At 40.0% G+C, this 26,476-nt stretch overlaps 1 protein-coding gene across 1 annotated transcript; it reads right to left on the reverse strand.

The window, feature by feature from the left end:
* Positions 1 to 8,397: 8,397 nt before the first annotated feature.
* On the reverse strand, positions 8,398 to 11,886 carry tmem256 (transmembrane protein 256). Its single transcript, XM_037759679.1, has 4 exons — positions 11,749 to 11,886; positions 10,834 to 10,871; positions 9,716 to 9,796; positions 8,398 to 9,044 (listed from the first exon to the last, which is right to left on the reverse strand). Exons 1-4 carry the CDS (start codon positions 11,828 to 11,830, stop codon positions 8,901 to 8,903), a joined length of 345 nt encoding a protein of 114 aa, XP_037615607.1. The 5' UTR covers positions 11,831 to 11,886; the 3' UTR covers positions 8,398 to 8,900.
* Positions 11,887 to 26,476: the final 14,590 nt, after the last annotated feature.

A 26,476-nucleotide genomic window follows, 5' to 3' on the forward strand; every position in this document is an offset into this window, starting at 1 on the left:
GGCTGCATGTGGAACTACTGATTCTCTGCACACCCCTATTAATAATAATAATGATAATGATTAGATGCTGATAGAGGTAGGTTACAGTGGATTGCACTTTTCCATGTTAAGAGAGATCCTCATATAATATAATATATTTTTTAATTAATTATGGTATTGTATAGTTACAATTACATTACAACTTCTAACTGTGATAATGCACACAGAAGGATGTATTTTTTGTTTCAGCATAAAATTTAAAAAAAAAAAAATTAGCCTATTATTATTTTTTTCAAAATGCAGTATATATATATTATTTTTTTTATTATTTATTATTATTTTTTATTTACTTATCTTTTTGTCTTTTTGGTCCTTTCCTTTTTCCTTTTTCCTTTTTTTTTTTGTATGTGTTTCATTTATGTTGCTATAGGATTTAATTCATTTATAAGTATAAATGTAATTGTTTATGAAATTAACTCTGCTTATCTAATGGTGCAGTAATATTGTTATAGGGAATGGGGGGGGGGGGGAGATATAATTTGTTTATACAATTGTTGCACACAGAAGGATGCATTTTTTGTTTCAGCACAAAATAGAAAAAAAATCAAATTAGCCTATTATAATTTTTTTCAAAATGCAATATACCCAAATCTCTTATGGTTAGCCCTAACTAATTTCCATTTAAATTTACCTCATACATACTGTAAAAAAAATTACAAATGTAATCCACCAAACTCTACAAAAATAACTTTAAAGGTCCCATATTATAAAAAAGTGAGATTTTCATGTATTTTTTTTATTATAAAGCAGGCTTAAGTCCTATATAAATACTGTGAAAGTATCGAAACACTCAATCCACAGGGAAATACACACAGCCCGTATTCAGAAACTCTGCATTTGAAACAAGCTGTCAGGATTTCTGCCCATTCGTGATGTCACGAATATACAATATTTAGACCCTTGACACAATTTTAAACGTAAACATTCTAAACGTGTCCCAGTTTATTCGTGGTTACAGTGGATGTGAATAACATCAGCTGACAGGAAGTACACGTGGACCCAAGCTGTTGCCTAGCAACGCAATTCTGTCACAATTCCATCAAAATGCGCTAAAACGGAGCGTTTCAGACAGAGGGTAAATACAGGCATATTCAGGCTGACAGTATGAGGAAAATAAAGGTTTTTTTGATCATTACAGCATGTAAACATGTTCTAGTAGAAACACAAAATACAAGTATGAACCTGAAAATGAGCATAATATGGGACCTTTAAAGGGTTATTCCAGCATTTTATTATAACACTAGTGCAGTGCCTGTTCTGAGCGCGTGCCTATCCGGCACTATGAACTGATTATACACTAATGAAAACAAAGTTATGAAAATGGTATTTAACTTCTGCTAATAGATCTCCCAAAATCCTACATACCGAACCTTTAATCCATTTAACCCTGTACAGCATAGAGTTTCTGTTTTTTAAGGTGTATTCCAGCATTTTATTATAACATTTTCATAAAGTTAAGAGATGGATTTTAAAAAACAAAAAAGGCAAAATCGGCAAGCTGAGTAATCCTGACTTTTAGTATGAGTCAAGCTCCAAAAAAATCCCAGATCCTACACTTCCCACAATGCAACTCAATCAAATCTTTTATCAGACCAGTGGTTCCCTACTGTGGGCAGTACGGTGGTGCAGTGGTCATCATTCCAATGCTGAATGAAATAAACTTCTTCTTGTAGTGAAACGTTTCACTGTTCTCCCGGGATCTCTGACATTTGTCCCTCCCACTACATGGGAACCGCCTGCTGTTTAATATACATGCATAAACCTCTTATTACACTCCAAGTTATTAATTTCCTGCACCGCTGCTAAACTCCTTTGGATTGATAGAGCCTGGAACAACCTGTCAGACCTCTCTCTTAGCCTGTCGATGGATCATTGCTACCTCACACACTGCTGTCTCACTCACTGCGGGAAGAGCTGTCTGTGTGGTGCCATACAGTGTCTGATTCATCAGCCTATTCTGTGGTATAAGTGAAACATTTATCAAGGTAATGCTGTACCAAACAGCACTTAATGAGCAAGTTGAGGGAGTGACACTACCCCAAATGAGAGGTAAGAGACAACCCTGGCCTTCAGCAGACAGTGAGACACTAAATAAATGAGTGCAATCTCTCTTAAACTCACTGCTTTCAAGTCTTCCTTCTTTCTTTGCCCTCTTTTTACCCAGAAAGAGCAGAAATGTAAAAACATTACCAGCTCGCTTGACATTCCTCCATATATTACCCCTGTCTAGAATTGGTGCCACCATAACAATCTTCCCCCATTTGCAAGTCAAATCAAGCTGAAGTTGCAGGCATGTGATGGAAATGTGTCAGGTCAAATGATGGTCTAATATTCAAGGATTCAATCTCTGACTCCAAGTCAGTGCTAGTTCAGCAAAAAGGGGTGAAGGAAAAGTGATAAAAGAATATAAAAGATAGACGGGAGGTACCTTAATGCAGGTGAAATGAAAATATGGAAAGGGAGATTGGAGAGGAGAATGAAAGACATGTCTAAAAAATATCATATTTTGCTTTTTGCACAAAAAGGGAAGCAAGAAATACATCTCAAAAGCTCTACTAGCAAATTCAGCTATCTTGCCTCATCATCTTAACCCATCAACATGTCACAAATCCATGCTACATACTGACTCTAAGCAAGCAAAATAAAGTATATACTCAAAGTATGTATATATTACATTTAAAAATGTGGGAGTGTGCCGTTGATGCACACTATTCTGCAACAATGCAATGCACAAAGGAAATTGAGGAGCTGCTCACAGCTGGGAAAAATAATAAAATATATTGTGAGAGGTGATACGGAGGCCCAGAGAGGCAAGTGAGAAAAATAAAAAGTCTTATCTAAATTGTTTTCTCTCCTGAGTTTATGACTTAAGAAAAGTTTATCTGTGAAACAGGTGGAGAAAAACGTTTTGGCAGATGACTTTTTAAAAAAATATTTATTTTATTTTGTCAGGATCATTTTGTGTTTGTTGTTGTAATATTCATTTCGGCCACAAGAGGCTGAAGTGCACCACTACCCCATGTTCTAAGCAGGATTAAAAGCTTTCATGTTTCCCTACAGGTGAGTTTTAACTCTCTCTAAACTCTAAGCACAAGGTATGTATATTGTATTACAACAAATACTTTGAATAATGATCCTAGCAAAATTTTTTTTCCCCGCCTGTCTTTCAAATAATTTTTTTAAAAACTTAGAAAATAAATAAATAGATAACTAAATAAATAAATGACTTGATAAATAAATAAATATGTAATTAAATGTAGCAAAACTAATATTAAAAAAAATAGCCAATAATGAATTGATAAAATATGACATAAATTGATATTTCTGTTTTAATTTGCTTCTTTATTTATTCATCTTTGTATGAATTCCCTTATTTATTTACTTGTCTGTTTAATTTTCCCTTTTATTTATTTATGTATTATTTTTAATATTTTCTTTAATTAATTTACTTATTTTTGTATTCATTTTTAATTTATTTATTTTTCCATTTATTTTTAATAATACTTTTGCTATATTCAATGAAATATTTATTTATTTATTTAATTATTGAGTCATTTATTTATTTATTCATTTATTTTCTATTTTGGCAAGTTCCGTCTTCCATACATAAGGTGGTAAAACAGCCGTTTATTTGGCAGTAATTTACCAAAATCGCAGTTTCACTGACAACCAACAACACACAGAATGTATCATTCCAATAAGTATAAATGCTAAAGCATGTTGATATTTTTATATACTAACTGCTAAAATAGCTGTGACTATTAGTATGTTGTACATATTGTATAGACTTAGTATGTAGTACGGACCGTTAACTGGACATCACCTTGAGCATACAGTAATAAAATGATTGCTATTTGCAGCTCTATGGAAAATATCTGGGTAATAAAGCATGACTTATAGGTAATAAGATGTGCAACATGTTTAATTTAGACTCGTACTGAAACTTACACACCAAAAAAACACATCCTTTTTCTAAAACATTACTGTGTTATGGTCACAGGAGAAAAATAAATGTAATACCTTTAACTTTTATTCTCAGTTATAAACCTTCAGAGTGTCATTCTAGGCAGTCGTCATTTACCAGTACCACCATCTACAATCTCCCAGCTGGCTAATAACAATTCCCAGACATGACATTCACCCTGCGAGACGGCTGCTGCTGCATAGTGGTTATGGTGATACGGCAGCAATGGGCAGCTCCCTCTGGTGTCATCCCCTGAGCTCCTCTGACGCATGGCCGTCATCACTGTGCTGCAGATTGAAGTGAAATGATTGAGTATAAATCCGTGAAACGGGCGCCGTAGTGATGGGGCCTCAGTGTCCATTGGAGTGAGGGAATAATCTATCTGAGGGGGTGATAGGGCTGACCATCATTTAAGTGGCTTGAAAAGGTCAGCGGGGGGTACCGGGAAGTGGGGTCGCTCGGGACGGCCATTACAGTCATTCCGCTTCACTGTGCGAGGTGCCGCCGCCTGATTGATGCCTGACAGAGGATTTGGCGCTGCTGTGGTGTGTATTATACCGCTTTAATATATTGCCTGTGTGCGTATCTGTGGGTAGGTATTTGTGTGTCCCCTGGCCCGTGTGAATGAGAGGGAGGAAGCTGTGGGTAATCATATGAGATGGCACTGGGCAGTTTCATTCCAGGTCTTCAGGAGAGGATCTGGAGAAGCTTGTATTTTTCCACAATATGAGCTCTCTATCACCTTACTCGATCATGACGCTCTCACATAACCACTCTCTTCATCTTTAACCAAAACAGACTCAGACCAAGAAATCAATGGAACAAGGAGCCGTTCTCGCCGCAGAAGAAGCTGATGTAATTAAATCTGTGTGCAGGGTAAGAGAGGAGCTTGTGAAGTGCAGGGGGAGTCCCTGGAGGTATAATTAACAATAGTATGTGTGCTTCTTCTTTCTCCGACGCTCACTACAGTACAGACTGACGCAGAGGCAAGACGTTCTGCCAGTGGGTTTGCTTCTGCAGACCATCCTGCTTTATGATGTGTGGATTGAAGCACAACATACAGTGACTAACAGTGAAGCAAAGGGGATTTAATGTGACTGTTTTGACACTGATCACCGACCTCTTTAATAGGACACGTCTAAATCATCATAAAGACTTTTTTTTTTTAACCCCCTGAGACCCCCGATACTTTACTGTCTGTCAGAGGCTGTAGAAGAATGAAGACACAGATATCATATGAAACTATAAAACCTAATGAATCCATTGGTACCAGCCATGTCATGCTACCATGTCGGGAAGGAGGCTAAATAACGCTCCAAAGTTGGGGTAAATTTTAGCGATGAAAAACTGGCATGGCCATTTTCAAAGGGGTCCTTTGACCTCTGACCTCAAGGTATGTGAATGAAAATGGGTTCTATGGGTACCCACGAGTCTCCCCTTTACAGACATGCCCACTTTATGATAATCACATGCAGTTTGGGGCAAATCCATGCAGTATAAATATGTTATTTTCAAATCACAGCATGGCCCTTTTTCTATGGTGTTCCTGTTTCGTTGTCTGGCAACGTCATTTGTAGGAGACCAGGCTGAAGAAGAAGACCAGGCCCCAAACGCCCCACATCTACTGCATGCCACTTGGTAATATTTAAAGGGGTGGGGCTCTATATCAATATATAGATTTAAGACCTTTATTGATTTAGTTTGACAAACATTTCCCAGCTCAAGGTCCACCTTTCAACCGTATCACACAGTTTTCATCAGAGAATGGAATCTGTTCAGTTGTCATGGAGATGGATTTGTTGAGCTCAGTAGCTGTTATGATAAACATTTATATATGAAGACCATATTATATAGTTGAAAGCACAAAACAAAACTAGTGAGTGGACCTTCAGTTGGAATTGCAAGATCAAGAATGAACTTTCATGCTAATCTAAATTATTTTATATGGTGCTTATATGTTTCATGTTCCTAAATATCCCAAATATAGATGAGTCTGGCCATGCGTGTGAGAATTGTAATTAATTTACTTTGTAGAGATCTTTTCTCACTTTGAAAATAAAGGGTCTCTTTTTGTTAATCAGTATCAAAAAAGACACATTGAATGTACTTTAAAGGAAACGTGATGTAAAGATAAGATAAGACTGTTCGTATACTATATAGTGAAGTGGATTGAACCGTTTTGTCTGAATAACTTGGGAAGTTACGGTAAAGTAGATTGAGGCAGACGCAAGTGTCTCCCTTTATCTCACTTTCTATTTCTCCCTCTCTCATGTGCTCACACATTAAATGCGGTCTGCCAGAGCAGAACCTCGTGATGGATTTTAACAGCGAGGTGCTGTGCTGGCAGCAGCGGTATCCACACATCTGAATGTCAGCTGTCAGGAGAGAAATAAAGAGCCCTAAAATAAGACGGCGGTGTGAAACCGGTCAAAATTTGTAGCTTGACGTCTTGTCGGAGAATCACAAGGTTCTCCCCTCAAGTATTTAACACGTAGCTGAGAATTTGATGACGGCACTTTAAATAGGCTGTAACTTCCAGTCAGGTGTCTCCCATAAACTTTAAAGTTGCGAGTCAGAGATATGTGACTGGGTGTCGGAGCTATCTGTGCTGCTCCGTCCTGGAATAGCAGAATGCTTCCCAATAGCTACTTAATTCTAATGAGGGTTTTATGAGTCGTGATCAAGAGCTCATTGGCAGCGTGTTCAGTCAATAGCTGCCTTCTCTCTTCCGAGCCGAGCATCGGCTCATGTGCCGACCAATTGACCCGAAGATTTATACAGCTATTTTCTAAAGGTCCCCATTCGTGGGCCTACAGTCAGGAAGGCAAATTAGTGTTTCAATGGATTTCACTTTCAATTTGAATGCGGAGAGGTTGGAACACGGCCCCGGCTAAGGGGAGGCCATGGGTAATGAACTCCTTTGTGTTCTGCCACTTAGAGGATCAAATGCTTCAGGCTGTGAAGACATTCGGCGCTGCAAGAGGGATGATTTCCTTCGGCTGCTATAGGTGGTGAATCCTGGGTTTATCCACCCTTGACTGAAAACCACACGCTGAGGACCCGTGTTCAAATGGCATTGGCGTTAGTCAATTGGGATGGGTTTGCATTTCTGTAAATCCATCCTGGATGCATTGATCCAGATCCACATGTACCCAAATTAGCATTGGAGTACTGTATGGGGTAGTACAAACTTTCTTCTGTCCACATATGGTAACTGCAATGGAAGGAGTTTAAATAAACAATAATATACAGACAGGAAGCTTGTCAGAAATTGATATAGCATAATGTAGGCCTGCATGTATGATCAGAGAAAAAGCCTGCAACACCTGAACAGTCCAAGTCAGATCCTTCACTTAAAGAAAAGTAAGGCACAGAAGGTATAATGCAGGTATAATGTTTACCATGTTGACCATTTTAGTTTAGAGAGTTACGCCGAAAACACCAAAGCAGCAGCCAAGTGCGGCCTGTGGCGAGCGGCATGTATGCACCAACGTTTTATGATTTTTGCTCAGTCCACAAATTGTCAATCCAACGCAAGGAAACATATTTTATATTTAAGGGGGAAAAAATGCATGAATATCATATAATCAAATGTAGATTATTAAATGTTTTGAAGTAATTATAATGATTGGATTATTAAAGAAATACTACTGGTCCATTGATCCCATTTAAGACCCTTGGATGACATTAGATGCTTTGGCCCATCCAGGCCTATGCAGAGTCGTTTTCAGAGATCACGTAGATCAATTTAATGAGACGGATGAATGGCTGCTGAACCGTTTCAGACTGCCAAGAGCTCTGCTTTTGCTGGGTTTTTGATTTTCCTGTAATGGCACTGACACTCTTGAAACTCACGTTAACTTGCATGCTGCAAATATGGGTAGGCCTACTGATTTTAATATTTTGAACTTTACTTTTATTATTCCTGAAACTCCTTTTTGCACTTTGCTTCACACTTATGCACTGCTGCAATTCTTTTTAAAATGTTGTATTTTTATTTTACATCTTATGTTATGCAGATTTGGATGGTTAAGAACCATTATTTATTGTCTGGTGTAGGATTCATCTTCTGGGGAACATGAACGTGGGTTTAATAGTAATTGAAATTTCAGTCTGGACCTTCAAGCCATGCTGCTAGCATGCCTAAAAATACACAATATCAATGCATTAACATGGAAGTAGCATTTTAATGTTGTAGATAGTAGATCAGTTTCATATGCAAACTGTTATGCATTTTAATATAGAAGAATGATTCATATTTCATAAACTTGTGATGTGTATTAAGTAGAATAAAATAGAAATGGTCAGGTAAAGTACCTCAAAATTGTACTTACAGTCAGTGCATAATTTGAATCACATGTACTTGCCGACCACACAAAAATTAGGCAACCCAACAATGTGTAAGAAAATGAATTTATTTAATTTTTAAAGCCTTCATATTCCTTTCTTTATTTTTACTCCATTCGCCACACCTATGCTGTATAAATGTACAGAAATATAGAAACTGTATTTACTGCAGTAGGGGGAAATATAGTAAAAACAAAGAAACAACTAGATATACTAGTGTAATATTCACAAACCTATGTATAGCATTATGGATTTCTATTAGCTCAATGATTTAACATGACATTTAAAATGTTAGGTCAACAAATTGTTGAGGTGACAAAATGTGACATGGACACCAGTCAGAAACAGACAGCAATGGTAGAAAAGTGATAATCCAGTTGTGACCTTATCTCCTGCTGACACACACCACCCAGGACTGGGTGCGGTTAGATGGGTGTGACATAACTCAACGCTTTTAACCCCTCAGCCAAGTTCTTACAAGCCCTCCAGTTCATCCATTAACAGTCTGACAGTTTTGTGTCCCTGTGGAGGGGATGTGAACCGGTACAGTTCAGAGAATTATGGCCAGCCAGCCGACGATCATAGCTACACCCCCCATGGGAGCCACCTTGCGTAGACTGGGGTCCCCGGTCATGGCCTGGTGGTACAGAGAGCCACAGAACATCCCCATGCCCGCTATCAGGAGGGTACCAGCCTGGATTGAAGGGAGACAGGTGGCACACAAGAAACATCTTTAATCAGTCAGTTTTCATTCGTACTCCAACCACCTTGAGACAAAAGATGAATGACGCCCCAGAATCGGGTCAAATGTACTGGTCCGATTCCGGCTGCGAACACTGCCATCATTGGGCAGTAACACTATTAGACAGGGCTAGTGGGGTAATAAGTTTATCTCATTCTGAATTGGAGAACGTAAGTACAAAATGTCCCAAAGGAAACACTGAGCCTGGAGTCCAATTGTCTCCTCCAAAAGCTCCAACTAGATGTGACGTCCAAGACATCCTGATTGGTTTGGCCGCCACATAGATCACACCTAATCTGGCGTGCACCTCCTCTTCAGTTTGTTGATTTTTCAATCAGTTATTTTATGCTTAATGAATCTTTAAATCGCATTTGCACTGCAAATACTTGGCACTGCAGGTTTGGCATATGTTGGGAATACTATTAGTCATAAAGCCAGGACACACAAGAATAAGTACAGTTCCACTGCTCCATTGCCAGCTGTTTAGCCACAGGTTTGTAATTATTGGCCTAAAGGAATACTGGTTTTCTGAGTGGGGAGTCGGGACAGACCGTTAATGGCAATTTTAAGGGACACTCGAGTGCATCCAGCCCTGAGAGTCAGTATTAGGCTTCCATACTCACCACAGCAGGTTTGCCAGAGTGGGCAGCACCCAGCAGGGCCAGGCTGTGGTAGAAATGGTACTTGTTGGCGGTTTCAAATAGCTGGAGAGGCAGACACACAGAGAGAAAGCATTCAGAGAAATTCTGCCTGGAGACGAGGGATACTACTGAACAGTGTAAATGGACTACTAGACAGCATTTAAGTTGTTACTAGTGTAAAAGGGGAGTGGGTTACTATCATGCACCGATTAGATCATTTTCATCCATCAAGTTCTCTATTTGCACAACGGACAGTCTATCAAACCAGGCTGAAAAATGGATCTGTTCTTAAAGAGATAGTTCTAGGGCTGTCAATCAATTAAAATATTTAATCGTGATTAATCGCACATTTTTATCTGTTCATAATGTACCTTAAAGTGAGATTTGTCAAGTATTTTATACTCAAACGTGCTTGCTTTATGCAAATGTATGTATATATTTATTATTGGAAATCAATTAACAACACAAAACTATGACAGATATTGTCCAGAAACCCTCACAGGTACTGCATTTAGCATAAAACAATATGCTCAAATCATAACACATTGTTTCCTGTTGGGAAACAACAGCTGTCAGTGTGTCAGTGTGCTGACTTGACTATGACTTTCCCCAAACTGCATGTGATTATCATAAAGTGGGCATATCTGTAAAGAGGAGACTCGTGGGTACCCACAGAACCCATTTTCATTCACATATCTTGAGGTCAGAGGTCAAGGGACCCCTTTGAAAATGGTCATGCCAGTTTTTACTTGCCAAATTTTAGCACAATTTGGGGCTTTATTTTATCTTCAGCTTTAAAACTGAGCTCGCTACAACCTTAAACATCGCAGGTTGCGTTAAAGAAATTAGCGGCGTTAAAACGAATTTGCTTGAACACGTTATTATCGCGTTAACTTTGACAGCCCTAGATATTTCAAAACCCCGTTCCTGTCTTTTGACATTCAGAAAGTCTCGAGATCAACAGTGCAAGTCAACGTGCATGAGTAAAAAGACATAGCGACAGTAACTTTAAATTAGGAGACTTAGGCAGTGACCAAGTAGAAAGGTTTGAAGAAATCAATTTAATATCATGATTTGCTATCACAGTACTATTTACATACCACTCTCTGGTAGTCATCAGGGTCACTGTTTTTGAACCCTAAAACAAGAAATATGGAACAGAAAAATTACATAATGTACTATCATGTCATATCAAATGTGACTTTCTCATTTTGTTTTTCCTTTATTTGGTTTTACTCAAACAGACATTTACATAAACATACTTAATAGATAGAAATATGAAGTGAACCAACTTTTCCACCTTTTACAAGGAAATTATAGAACACACAAATAGAACATAAGGTGCTTTTCATGTGAAATAAGATAAAATAAATAATAATAATAATTAAAAAAATTACATTTAGAAAAAATAAAAATGAAACAAAAGAAGGGCGTTTTGGGGAAATATATTTGGGGACAATTTCTTTTGTCAATGCTTGTGAACAATGGTGAAAACAGGTATTTGTGCATTATCTCATGTTGTCAGCCATAGTAGTGTAAATATAATGTCTCAAGATCAGTGCATCCCTAATATGAGCCCTAATACATTTTATATACTCATTTAAAAGTAACCAAATACAGCAGCGTTTAGCTATTTCCAGCAAACTTGCACTTGCACGTTTGCCATTGACCCTCTAGTTAAATAAGCCTTCTATCTACCAGCATGCCACACTGTGGAGGCGGGTCACCTTCATTACACAATTATCTATTTTACTAAAATAACGTGCAGCTTTATGTGCCATTTTGTATGCCGAATTAAACATTAGCCTATTAAACATTAGTAGCATATGTTTTTTCTTGTATAGCTGTGCAGATTTTGTCGATAGAGAACATAATCTTAAATTGGCGTTTTTGTGAACGGACCCTGGTGCAGGAAGCGTTGACATGACATGTTTTTCCTGGCTTTGCTTTACTATCCAGCCTAATGAAAATACTCATTCAAGAGTATGGAGTATAAGCTACTGTAGTGTCCCTACCGTGAGCTCCGTATGCCCCTGCTGCCACTGCAGAAGCCCCTGAAAGAGCTGCTAACCTTCGGACAATTACAGAAGCGGTCATGTTTTGAAGTGGCGTGTGTGTATCCGACAAGAAGACTGACGTCAATGATGCCTTCACTGGCCTTATGTAAATTCCAACCTCCTATAATGTAACACAACCATGCCACAGAGAGGGGAAGAACAGAAATACTGTTTTAAGTGCATGCCTTAATTGTTTATTTAATTAATTAAAAATATTAATCCCCAAATTAATTATATACTTATCTGCCTTTAATTAATACAAAACGTTGGTATAGCTAAAATAACATCACATACACACATTTTTTTATTTTATTTTTTTATTTCAAAATGGCCTTATACAATAATTTACATACAAAAGAAGCATAGTGAAAACAAAAGCAAAGAGCTGTGCCAAACATAAAAGGACAACATAAATGAAACAAAACCAACATAAAATAAAAAATAAATAAAAAGACCATGCGAGAGTATGACAATAATTTCACTTAAAAACTTTAAAGATATTGCATACATTCATTGTTTTCATTGCTTTTTTGTTTTGTGAGGAAGAAATTGTTGACAGATAAAGATCCATTTCTTTCATAAATACAAAGAAATTAGGCTTTTTTTTTTTGGTAAATTTACACTTGTGAATGTGGAACTTTGCGAGAATTAAAATTAAATTAATAAGAAAAAATTAATTACTGTCTTTGTCACTGTAATCACAGCAGCCAAATAAGCAAAAATCTGAGAAAATGTTAAAATTATTGACATCTTTCCACAATTCACATGTATATTTACAGGACCAGAATAAATGAGAGCAAGTTTCAGGATGTGATTCGTAGAAGGAACAATTTACATCTAGAAACCACGCTGTCCTGAAACAAGGCCCTTATCCTGGAGTTCGCACCTCCATTAACAGAAAAACATACACACATATTTTAGCTTCCTCACTTCTGTGGCATTACACCACTTTTTTTTTGAGTCGTCATTATGTTGTCCTAATTACGACATTCCCCTGGGTCATGAATGCAGCTGCCAGGCACTTCCGTTATCCATTGGAGGCTTGAACCAAAATGGCGCCTATCGTGCTACAGTTTCAGCCCATGGGGCAAATTTCCCAACTCTACCAAGTAGATGTGACACTGACATGACACTCCAGCAGTCCTGTAATACCTCTAGGCTTCGTACTCTGGGTATGCAGCCTATATCGTGTGAGTGTAGGCAATTTATACTCATATGGTTGGTCAGTTCTGACTTTCAGTGCTCTCGTATGCAAAAGACACTGTGCAACCAAGATAAAAGTAAAAAAAAACACTTTATTCTATTATTATTTTTATTCTTATTTTGTGTGTTAAATCTGACGGCTGAGTTTGGAGACAGACGAGCTGAAAATCAAACATTTTTATTTTCTACCTTTAAGGTTTCATATCTGAAATGCATTATTCATGTGCGGGGCTGAATTATACTATTGTGCTGCTTTTGTATGAATAATTAATTTCCCTCCACAGAGGGGTTGCTTGGCTTGAGAAAGGGGATTTTTTCTGCTGCCCTTTTTTCAGCATCACCGTATGCACCAAATTGCACATAACACCGAATGATGGGCTCAGCGGTGCAGAGGGGTGCATTAGCGTGCAGCTCTTTGCAATTTGTCCATCGCTGCAATTTAAAAACTGGTGATTTTTTCTGCTTTATTTTTTCTGTTTGATGTGTTTTCCTGCCAGCAGTGGTGTTGAGGACTAATGCTGATGTTACCCTGTGATGGAAATACACTAATACCTGCAGAGAGCCCACCAAGAGGGGGTGCTGTATTGCTTTCTCATCTGCCAAAGTTCGTCCATTATGTGTGTATGTGTGTGTGTATGCAGGGGCGGGGGGGGACCTCTTCCAATTATCATATTGAAATTACACAGGGTCACACTGCATTACTGGAGAGCTGCTAAACCGTTGTTTCCGCCGAGCCTCGTCCTTAGCTGACTTTGACACAGCGTTAACACAATGCATACAATTAACCACATCTTAATGACCATGTAGCTAATTAAAAATAAGTCTTATGCGTCACAAGCCCTCATCAGCAACTGCGAACTGATATGGAGGACGAAACCTGCCAAAATTAAAAATAATCGAAAAGTAAATAAATAACTTGATAAGTAAATAAATGTCATTAAATGTATGTTGCTATAGCAAATATAATATTAACAATGCATGTAGCCATTAATTAATTGATGAAGTGTGAAATAAATTGACATTTTTGTTTTGAGTTGCTTCTTTATTTATTTATCTTTGTATTATTTCCCTAATTTTTTACTGTTCTGTTTAATTTTCCCTTTTATTTATTCATGTACTCATTTTTATTAATTTATAAATTAATTTATTTTCATTAATTTTTAATTTATTTTTGCATTCATTTATTTATTATTGTATACTTTTTTATTTAAATATTTATTTTTGTATAATGTTTTATTTATTTTGTATTCATTTTTAAATGTATGTATTTATTTATGTATTTATGCATTTTTTATTTATTTATTTATTTCTGCACGATTTTCCCTTTGCATTTCACCCCTTATTTATGTCCCCAAACTTATTTTTTTCTGTATTCTTTTCTTTATACATTTCTTTATGCATTTCTGCCACATTAGGCAAATGAGGGGACTGTCACTCAACATGTGTCATGGGGTCAGGTTGGCTACATGTATTTTAAATATTATTTTTTCTACATTTAATGGCATATTTATGTATTTATCGAGTCATTTATTTATTTATTTTTTATTTTGGCAGGTTTCGTCCTCCATCAACTGAACCTGTAGCCAGTGAGTGCTTATGTTCTTGACTTTTCTATTGGCATGATTTACAGGTTGTATGCAGAAGGACGCTTGCTTACTGTGAACTAGAATCCACTCAAAATCCACTCACACACACATAAACACAGGTCATTTTCATTCTGGCCCATGGCAGATGGGACAGCGAGGACAACAATGAAGTATGGCTTTACATCTTGTTTTCACAGACAAGCAGCAAATTATCTCCAAGTCCCAGCAGCCGCGTGCCGTGAGGTTCCTCCAAGAGCCGACATCCATCTCACTTCAGCCAGCCCGTCTCTCCTCTCCTCTCTAGCGACTGCTCTACTCACCGCCAAACCTCGGTGTGTTTGAGTATAGAAGCCTGTGCATGTGATCTCCTCAGATTGTTTGACCCCGGGCCTGTCTTGTCCTGATCGAGAAAACATTCGGCCTTCGCAAAAACAGTCAAGCGCACGACAAGCAGGACATCGCTCGCTTTGAACGAGGAAATCGAGTGAGCGCTTCTCGCAAAATAGGAACTGGTGGCTTGTCTTGCAACCTACACATTTACACGACAGCTGCTGTTGTGCTTTATTTCATCCCGGTGCAACCTGTTTGTAGTAAGTATGACAATGACAAAGAAAGATGCTTCCAAGGAATGCTTCCATTTCCACATTTTAAAGTGGACGTAGTATGCTTATTACCAAGTGCATACTTGTATTTTGGATTCCTACTAGAACATGTTTATATGCTTTAGGGGCCGTGCAGCTTTTCTTTTCTTTCCAATGTGCTTGGGAGGTTGCGCTCCTGTCCGCCTGCCGTTACTAAGCAACCAAAACCTGCGTGCCGCGATGACGATAATGATTACGCTGCAGGAATTTAGCAGGAAGCCTCACTGAGTAAACTAAACCCAGTCAAAACAAAGATAAATGAATTTCCAGCACTGCAAATCCCTCACAGTAGCTTTACAATCGATATCTCTGTGTCAAGATAGTAGACCTTTTAACTGTATGTTGTGACGTCCTTGGACAGAAAGGGTGAAGCAAGTAAAAATATCTGTTGGACAGATCGTAAAGCTCTGGGTATCCCTGCACTAAAATTATTAACTTCTCCTCTATATTTACCATAGAAGAAAAGAAAAGATATCTGCCGGCTGTGATTGGTTGTTCCTCATCACATGACACAAATGTGTTACTTGGTGACATCACCAAGTTACAGTAGAAAAGGCGGGACTTCAAGCGAGGCATTTCAGCCATTTCAGGAGCAGTGTTTCTGTGGGGGAGAGTAACTCCCTTTGGTGTGGATTTTGTAACTTTGGAGACCTTTTACATGCACAAACATTTTTTATAGCGCACTAAAGGAAAGGGAGAGAGCACAAAAGCATAATAGGTCCTCTTTAAAACAAGTGTATGCGCAACTAGAATCTCTCTTTCCTTTCAGCTTAATGTGCCGCTGTGGGTTGTTTTGAAAATCCAATCTCCAATTCTTGTTTGCTATATTGTTCGGCATGTCTCGTTGCGATGCATCTTTGTTTAACGCAAAGCAAATAAAGTGGAAACAGCCGGTCTCGTCAACATAAAAAAATAAACATTCTGCTTTCTTTTTCGTTAGCAAGTAACAAGACAGATGGGAACACCACAGCGAGTGAGATACACTCTGAGTGGTGTTTTCTGAGATGGGAATCATGCATGGTCATACTGTTGTATAATATCATCCATCTCCACTGTCACACTCTGAGTTTTTCTTGTCTCAGAGTGGAAATACAGCAAAAATCAAAAATCAGGACGGCTCGATCCCGCAAGCGGTGAAATATCCTTTGTGCGCCGAAAGCTGTGCCTGCTGGGTGGCGTGCTCCCTCCCCTCCCGATAGATTTAGAAAAAAAAAAAAAGCCATATTTCTGAAATTCTCAATTAACCTTGATGTGTTGTGACGGTTGCAGCCCTTCACTGTCTTCTGCTCGCTTTGAGGAGCCGCAACCACCAAGCCAATTATCTCTCTGTTAGGGCGCTTTCATGTCTCTGTGATGTTTAGTCACAAATGTACGTATTGTGCCCCGGTGTCACAGCTTTTCATGCTCCAGCTCTGTCACTCGTCGATGTCGTTACATCCCTTTCAGCGAGGAGGAACGGATGAGGGGAGCGGGAGAGGAAGGGAGGGATGGAAGAGACGGGCCTGTCGAGTGACATTTTGTCTGGGCGGCCAGGCTATTGTGTGCTAGGGGAGACAACACCAGTCATTGCCATTACACTGGCTGGCACACACACACATACACTGGACCAAAACAGCCTCAGGTACACACACGCACACACACAATAGCATTTGTCTCCATTTTCATGTCAACACTGAAAAATATTGTTTTGTGGATGTTTTCAGCAAAAGTAGCTCCATTTTCTTCTTCTTTTGTTGAGCATGGCAGGTTGCGATACTGAGCCGACTGTATGTGCAATCAAAGCACATTATTTATCCGCTGAATGATATTCAAACCAAGTCTTAATGTCAGCTTGTTTGTCCCCAGTATTTTTGCACGAAAACAAACACTCACAACAAGCATGAAATCTCAAATATGCATACACTAACACACACACACACATAAAGTTGCGGTTTCAGCGGGCTCCCCACGCCGAGCGAGCATAATTAGCACACTCGTTAAGCTCATCTGCATCTCTCTTCAAAGGAGATCGATGCAAATGGGTAGGATTTAGCCACCGGCGGCAATTAGGCCAAGAGATATCCGAGCTGGAGAAAAGTCGGTTCCAGCGAGGCAAAGTCGGTTTCATTGCGGGGAATAAATGCATTTACTGCCCCCTGCACTGAGCGCATAATAGAATCCAAAATGAATGCTTTCATTTACTTTCGTGTCAAATCAAGTTCTGCTTAATGACGTTCGGTACCGGCCCTCCTGGTTATCACATGATCCTGGGCTTTAAGGTACAAGTATGAATCCTGATATATCCTGTTCCTCTGTGCCGTAGAGCTCCATTGTTGTCTAAAAACACATTAATGAGCCACACCGTTGCACTGGGTGTTATGTTCCTTCATTACCGTGAACACGCACACTCATTTTGACTCAATCCCACATACACCATCCTCCTGCTAGAACTAGCACACAAAATATGTATTACACTGAAAATACTCCCCAACAAATGCAATATTTACTCGTGTTTGAGAAGCATTTGCTGAAAACTGGCAAGGGGAGCGAGGAAAAGCTGGCATGGCCATTTTTCAAAGGGGTCCCCCTTGACATCTGACCTCAAGATATGTGAGTGAAAATGGGTTCTATGGGTCCCACGAGTCTCCCCTTTACAGACATGCCCACTTTATGATAATCAAATGCAGCTTTTTGCAGTATAAATGTGTTATTTCACCTATTCTAAAATTGTGTATCTGAATATTTCTGCATACTGGGGTCCCTAAACAGTCTTGAAATTACATAACTTGGGTATCACTGTAAAGCTGAGACTCTTGTGGATCCAATGAACCCAACTGTATTCATGTGTGATGATGTTAGTCCCCATAGGAGCCACAACTTGACCTCACTGTATAAAATTACCTGTGGTGACCTCTAGGATAATCAAAGCCTCATAAAACTTTACAGCCACACACTAGAGACCTAGAGCATTCAGATAATGGATGGCTTTCCTAGGTAGATTGACAATAAGGGGGTTTCTGAGCAGTTTACACAACACAATTGCTCGCCATGCAATCAACGAAAAAAGGCAGTTCTTGCAGAAACCTCCAAACGTCAAAAGTTTTTGATACCAAATCACAGCATGGCTTTTTCTATGGTGTTCCTCAAGGTCTTGGTGTCTTAATGTGGTATTTTGGAGGGATTATTGATCATTTTTATCAATTCTCGAGTGATAAAAAATGGTTAAATTTAGCACCAAATCTGTGTAACAAATGGTATCAACCCAAAAATTGCTGCAACAATTATTGAGACATAATGCATCTCAAATTAATCTTCAGATTCCCAGCTTTCAGATGATGTACACCACTTCTATGACATCTACTGTTGACCTGCTCTCTCATCCTAAAGACCCCCTGTACCCCCCTAAAAAAGACAAAAAAACAGGTCTATTGTGTGTCTCAGAGGGTTAAGTAATTAGAATAACACTAAAATGTAATGTACACAGTAACTATGTTTACATAAGTATTGCATGAACTGCGTGGCTGCCACAGACTCGTGTTGATTTTGATTTGCCCGTCCTTGACCTGGGGTCATGAACAAACATCACATCCTGTTGTTGAATGCTTCCTCTCTCTCTGACCTCTGCGTTTTCCATCATTGCTCCATCTACCTATTAGTTTACGCTTGTGTGAGCGTCAGAAAGTGAGATACAGAGAGACAGCGAGGCAACGGATTAGCCGGCAAGCATCTTAATCAAAGCTGTCACCCAACATGTTTTCCACTCACATCGTGGCTTCATCCTAGAGGCTGCGGCGGCTCAGGTCATCCATCTCATTCACTTTACCTTGCGTATTCCTCCCGTCTTCCAGCTCCATCAGTCTGTGTTTTCACACCTCTAATGAGTCCCCTTCTGAATGCTTGTTTTTCTATACAACAACACCTGATTTTCGCACTGATGGACATACAGACGCCTGGAGCTAAATCCAGAGCCATGAGTAGGAGGGATGTTTGTGTCCATAAGTTCAACATTATGAGGCTTTTACAGCGCGGTCGCCGGGAAGGAAATGTTGGCATTGTACGTTTCTGCAAACCACCTTGAATGTTGATGTTTTCGCATTTGGTCAGAGCGAGGGAGAATTCAAGTCAAGTCAATTCTATTTGTGTAGCCCAATATCACAGATCACTATTTGCCTCAGGGGGCTTTACAGTACAACCCTCTCATCGGATAAGGAAAAACTTCCACCAAGAAAACATTTGAACAGGAAAAAAATGGAAGAAACCTCAGGAAGAGCAACAGAGGATGGATCCCTCTTCCAGGATGGACAGACGTGCAAAAGATGTCGTGTGTACAGAGTAACAACATAAGGAAATTACAACATAGATAATCCATATGACAAAAATTATAATGTGAACATATACAAGATGAAGAGATGGATCCAGGAGGATGTCAAGCAGCTTCACAGCATTGCCAAACAGACAGAGCCAGAGCAACAGGACCTCCTCTCCACCATGTCACCTAGAAAGAGGACCAGATTTTTGTTTTTAGTTCACAGTTGCCTATGTAAACGTATGTTTCCCTTTGGCCTGAACTGAATTGAGAGGCTAAATGTCCAAAGGTCAAACACGGAATGAGGCACCAAGAGGCAGAGAGAGGTCCCGAGAACATAGTACAATGAGCGACGTGATATTGAGCGACAGTTATTGAAAGTTAGGTGTTATAATAATGAGTATAACAAGCGAGAAAGTCAGAAAAGTGTGGACGGGAGGGATGATGGATGGGTCAAACAAACACAGGACTTTCACCTGCTTACATTGTTATGCTTGTTATGCATGTTATGTAAGAAAGTCCGCTAAGGGTGGTTGTTATACGTTGTTACGGTTGTTACGTTAAGTCGTTATGTTATTGTTTTAACACAAACCGTGATCGTTTTTCTAACCTTAACCAAGTCATTTCAGCTTGTTCTCATTCCGAGGGCGTCAAATAATGATGCTTTGTCACACCTCTCGATGTGTGAAGCCAAGCACAAGGCACCCTTTAGTGTCCGTGTGAGATGCACCAGGCTTTCAAGGCACTACAATATAAACCCATCCGCGTCAATATTAAACACTCGGTCGGGGACATGGGCGCCGGTAGTAGGGCGGCCAAGGGGCCATCAATATGTGACGGGTTGGGATGAGATTGTGTTGGTAGTTTCGTTGTCTAAACCTAATCAATAGTTTCACAACGTTATCCACGTGGCATTGTGTGTTACTGCAAGCATGACACAAGGCTGATATGAAACTTATTTTTGGTTCCGAACATTCAACGTATTCCATATTTTGCAGAAACGTTCATTGTTTTCTGGCGACTGGATTGGGATTTTAAAACTCTAACAAGGCAAACGTTGGCTAAAAAGGTGATCAGCATCCTGAATTCTTCCATCAGAGGAGATTAATTGAGGAGAGGAGGGTGGTTTGGCTCTTTGGAGAACATCTGATATGGAAGGAGGAGAGCAGGTTATTGGAGGTTAAGTCCAGCGCCCAGGTGGACAACCAGAATTAGTGGTGAAAAATGTAGATGGCAGTATCCAGGATGTTTTCTTTGTTTAGAGGAGCGAAGAGGAACAGAAAGGAAAACCTTTGCAGCATCTTCACGGCAGGGTTTTTTATAATCCTGAGCTCATTAGTCACGTACCTGGAGAGAAGTTGGAGATGGGAAAGCAGGAAGTTGAACCAAAGAGGAGATGTGTTTTATTGGCAGTGTCTTAAAGGAAGGTATCGGGGGAACATTTTCACAATGGAAAGTCTTCACACATCAGTGAATCAGCTCCATGAGGTGAGTGGCAGGTGCCTCATTTAATGCTGCTCTGCTTAACCGCTGTATTATCTTAAACCTTTTTTACATTTACATGTGCAAGAAACATACATCGAAGCCAACGATCTGCTCCACCTACACCGTGGTTTATTTTAATAGCATGTTTTACTCTGGAAGAATATTTTTTTCCACCTCCATTTTCATTTTCTAAACACTCACCTTAAAATGAGAGAAGCAGGGGCCTTAACTGTACAGTTAATCTGTATGCAGCTTTCAAAGTAAGGCTATATTTTTTTTTTTTTACTTCTGTTATCTATAATTGCAAAGAAGACATAATTACCTTTTGCCAAGTTTGGAACGGAAGACAGACAAATACATTGAAAGAAGTATTTTCAGAGCTGCACTTATATTTGGAAGAAATAAAGGTGTGAAAATATCTCATTAAAACAGAAAATGTTATTCTGTTTTACCACAAATACCCGGGAGGCAGGTAGTGATAATTTTAAGATACAATTGTTAAGCTATTAAACAAATTCTCAGATTTGTATCCACTTTTTTGGGTAACACTTAATTTTACAGGTCTGCAAATTTCATGGTAATTAAGCAAGTAACCTATCTGATGCTATTGCAGCAGTATACGCTAACCTCTCCAGGAGACGCCATTGCTGTTTAGAACAAACAGTCGCCTCTCCGTGTCGTCCATCACGGCCATAGCTGACAGTAGCTCCTCACAAGACACTGATTGGTCTGTGCTCTGGCTTGCCGGACACAAACGCATTACTTAATGGCTGACGAGATGGATTTTTGTTTGATATGTGGTTCAGGGATTCTTGCATGATCTTGTGTCAGCGTGAGTAGGCTCTGTGTAGGCTCTGTGTTGACGTCCAAACATGTCCACAATGTCTAAATGTGTGGAACGCGTCCTCCAAGCAGACATCATAAACAGAACTACTACGCGTCCGTGGTGTCCGCAGCTGTCCGCAGCTGTCTGTTTAGGAGTATAACCAAGGTTTTAGCATTGAAAATTGCATTTGATGGCACCCCGGTAACTCACCAGGTAGAGCTGGTGTCCCATGTACCAAGGCTAAGCCCTTCGAATCTGACCTGTGGCCCTTTGCTGCATGTCATCCCCTCTCTCTCCCCCTTTCATAACTATCACTGTCACTATCAATAAAGGCAAAGCTGTTTTTAACACACCAGGGAAACAAGGGTGAGTGTGGTGATTGTTCACTACTTTACTCTGGACATCCACAGACGTCAGCGTGAACCATTTTCATCGGAACTACCTCCTTCTGATGTAATCGTCCACATGCAAAACAAGGTCTGAGGATTATCCAGCAATCCAAGTCACCGTGCTCCCATGGACATTAAATCTGCACGGCCACTTTGGGGGCATCGGAACAAACTGAAAACATAACACTGACATATTATCACCTCATAAAGTTATTATACTATTATAATATATAGCCTTAAAATCAAAACAATGAGCTGAAAGAGGCTAAAAAGCCCCATAAAACTGAGAGAAATTGTACAATCAGGTGATCATTTTCTTTCACATCACTCATTTGATCCATTGCTATATGAAATTATTGATTCGTGCAGCTTTAACCTTTTCCACTACAATGCCTGTTTCACTGCAGTCAGGTGTGCCCATCCTGCAATACCTCTACTTTTCCTTTTCCTTACATCTACACACCCTTTTATAATGAACTAGCTGCTCCATCCCTCTATGTCCATTGCAAATCCACAGAGTAATCTGTCAGCCATTCTGCTCTATTGAACAAATTGCATGCATTATCTTCAGTACATTGTATTTGTTTAATTCTTATCTGAATCCTCCTCTCTGCTGTTGCAACAAGCCCAGTTTCCCCACGGGGACCATTAAGGTTCCATCTAATCACCTAATCTAATAATGCTGAAAAGTTCAAGTGTTCTACACATCGCGAGCAAATTGTTGCTTTAAGCCCAACGTCATCCATCTGGAACGCCGATGTGGCTCGTGATGGAGTCGTTGAGATGTCTGTCATTTGGATACTCCTCCCAGAGGAGCCACTTTCTGCTTTCATTATGTTGATTTAGCTGCGCTCCTTATGCCGGGTCCCCATTTGCGAATGCTTTGCTCACAAGGCAGCAAGCTGCAGTGCAAACAAAAGGATTGTGAGCAGTGGGTGAATCAAATATATCAAAAACAATTACAGTCAGCAAAATGTGAGGCCGGGATTAGGCTGCCTAATAACCTGGGAAATGATGTCTCGTCCTACTTATTATTCATAATGTTCATGTGGACACAGAAACACACACAGACACTCAAGTGTGCTGGACAAATGAATCCACACACACACTAGTGTTTGTATTGCTGTGTGTGTGTGTGTTGACAGTGATCAAGCATGATGCAAAGTGTTGGCTTTACGGATGATTCCGCTTTATTACAGCTCAACTCTGGTAATATGTTTGTAGTTTTGGTTATCCTTTCTTTCTGCAGCGTTAGGCATGTTTTTTTCCTGGTTCAGATTCAGCCTTGTCACACAAAAAGGCGTTTGAATGAATACACAAGGCTAAAGCATGCAATTAGAAAGCTGTTCGTGCTTTTGGCATGTCCTTTGTACCCCATGTCAACACATTCTCACTCCCAACTCGTCAAATACCGCCGCTTGTTCAGTGTTCCTTGGCATCGGAGACCGAAAGATGGCTTGGAAGCTCATCAGGATACCTGTTTTTAGTGTGGTATTTTTGCAACATGCAATTGTCACACTCATGAAAAGAAATACAACCTCACGTTGTGTCAATCACGTTTACACTCCGACTCCGAAACTTTCATCTATCATTAAAATTTCATAACAGGTTTGATTTTCTGCGTTTTTCTGCATCCGTCAAAAGCTAAAAGAGGGTTGGCATCTGATTCACTTCGTATCGAATAAAGAGATAATAAAAGGATCTTAAAGATAGATTTTGGCAGATGATTGCAGAACAGCTTGGAATCAGGGATGGTTGCAAAACAAAAGGAGCTAAAGAATAACTTCTTCTGCGAATGTCATTCATTCATTAGCCCTGCTTGGGACTAGCGCTAGTGATTGCACCCACGTAGTTAATTCAGTTTTGACCATACTTGGTGTGCAAAGACCTAAAGGATAGAAGGAAATTTGTATTTTTCAATCTAAAGGCCTAAAGTAAAAAATAAAGTCGGATTAAGGCTGTGACAGGTGTGATGAATCCAACAATATACAGCACAACTGGACTGCAAGATTTGTGTGTGAATGTGTGAGCTTGACATTTGCCGTCGTCCATCACCACTAAAAGAATAAGAGGCCTCCTCCATGCTTATATCAAATAAGCACATTCTCCCTTTATGTGAGTTTACTATCTCCGTACCATGAATAATACATCAGTCCTGAGCTCCTCTCTCTCAGCAGGGTACCACACTGTACACACACACACTCACACACACACACACACACACGCTGCACAGGTCCAAGTACAGACCTGGCATATGAACCTATTAATGTTAATAATGACTACATGTGCATATATGATCACAAGGCCATAAACTCAAAGTTTCTGGGGTGGAGGAAGTCATGAAAAATGCAAAGTCACACTGTGCAGGTCTCTTCCTTTATGCCTCGCTGTGGCAGCCGGCATCGATGGGACATGTGGCGCTGCAATTAGCACTGGCCGATGCATGGACGTGGGGACTACGCCAGTGCTCAGATGGGTACAATTTAAAGCAGATGCCACTATAACTAATGAGGTGTGTATGTGTATTTGTGTGTGGTAGGGGGATGCTGAGTTATATAGAGAAAAAGAGGGAGGGGGGGAAAGGATGGCATACGATGGGAACCAATGCAAGTTTAGCATTAATCTGGCAGGCTTCCCGCTGCTACAGATCAGAGAAGAAGGATACGATCCCCGACCCCAAGGGGCTGGAGGCTCGCTGAGGAGCAGAGATAGAGGAAAACAGAGGGAGGGAGGGAGGGAAGAGTAACAGCGCAAGGTAGAGGAGTTCTGAGCGAGCATGGGAAATGGAAGACAGATCGAGAGCATGGTAAGGAAATCCTCCACGAACCCCACCGGGGCCGCATGCTCTCTGAGTGAAGAAGAGGGAGGTGAAAAGAACAGGATTACTGTAACATGGGAGTGGATGTTAAATAAGGGGAGAAGGTGGAAGAAGGTGTGGAAACCACTGGGAGTCCACTGGGAGAGATTTGCTGAGAGATGAGCCGGAGGAGGACGAGGTGTGTTAGTTTCACTGAGGAGATGTTCATTACTTTTGGCAGTGTAATTTGGTACATTGGTACCTATGATTAGGGAGCGTGTTGTACATTCAATTTAACTTTAGATCTCACTTGACCTTGAATCTATTAAGGATTTAGCAGCTGGAAGTTTAATTTGATGAATGTCTAAATTTCACTTGGTAAGCAAGGAGCATTGATGACCCTTGATCAAATCACGTGCAGTAGTCATCTGACTGCAGGAACAGAAAGATATCTACAACACTGTCAGACATAGACGAAAAGCTTTCCTGTGCTGAGACCAAGTGTGCTCATCTAGAGGGCAGTAATGCATCATTCTGCTGTTTGCTATTAAACCAACATTTCATTATTATATTAAAGCAAGGGGTCACACCTCGAGGTGACTGACAACGTCCAGCCATGTTTACTGCTAAACGCCATTAACGCTCCGTCGAACTACATAATGCTGAAGCTATCATTCTGTCTCAACACACGTTCTCAGTAGCTGCTTCTTCACACTTCCCCACAATAAACGATGTTCCAATAAATTAATGACGTTAAAACACGAGGCTCAAACGTAAATCAAACCCTCACGGTGATAAATGAGCGTGCGAGAAGCTGAGCAGGATGCCAGGAGGTGAAGAGCGGTGTGAGAGGAGGAGAAAGCGAAGGTTGGGAGAGCACCGGTTACCGGCCCCGGAGGGCAGATGCCTCGTGGTGGAGCAGGAAGAGAGAAAGAGAAAAGAGAATAAATGTGAAGCTACAAGGAAGTCAAGAAAGATTACCAGTGATGAAGTTGGAAGTAAAGAAGGGTAAATCAGTGTAAGGGACTCAGACATGGCGTGATGTGTAAGAGGTTTAAAGGTGTAAGGGTGAGAACACGGAGGACAAGAGAAGGGCACAGAGGGTGAGATCCTGAACTTCCTGTGTCATACTGTATGAGTGTGCAGCAGTTAAAGCGTAATCACTGCTGCAGGAACAGGAGGAGAACGAGCACATTTCATTAAAAGTGCATTGTGCAGCCCCTCTGCCTCTCCTGGCAAGCTAGCGTCCAACTGTGCAAAAGCCCAGTCTCTTTTCCCCAAAACAGCTTTGTGAATTAAAAGCTCCTGGCATCCGCCTGCTGGAGTTTGTTCTCAGCTACAGTTGGAATGACATCTTTGCAGGCCTTTTGTTCTCCCACCGAGGAGTAATAATGACTCCTATAATGTACCCGCGTGCACAGGTGAGTGTTTGCCATCCTTAAAATTAGTCATAAACAATCAAATAATTGTTCCT

The sequence above is a fragment of the Sebastes umbrosus genome, chromosome 22, assembly GCF_015220745.1.
Source record: "Sebastes umbrosus isolate fSebUmb1 chromosome 22, fSebUmb1.pri, whole genome shotgun sequence".
In the NCBI taxonomy this organism is placed as follows: domain Eukaryota; kingdom Metazoa; phylum Chordata; class Actinopteri; order Perciformes; family Sebastidae; genus Sebastes; species Sebastes umbrosus.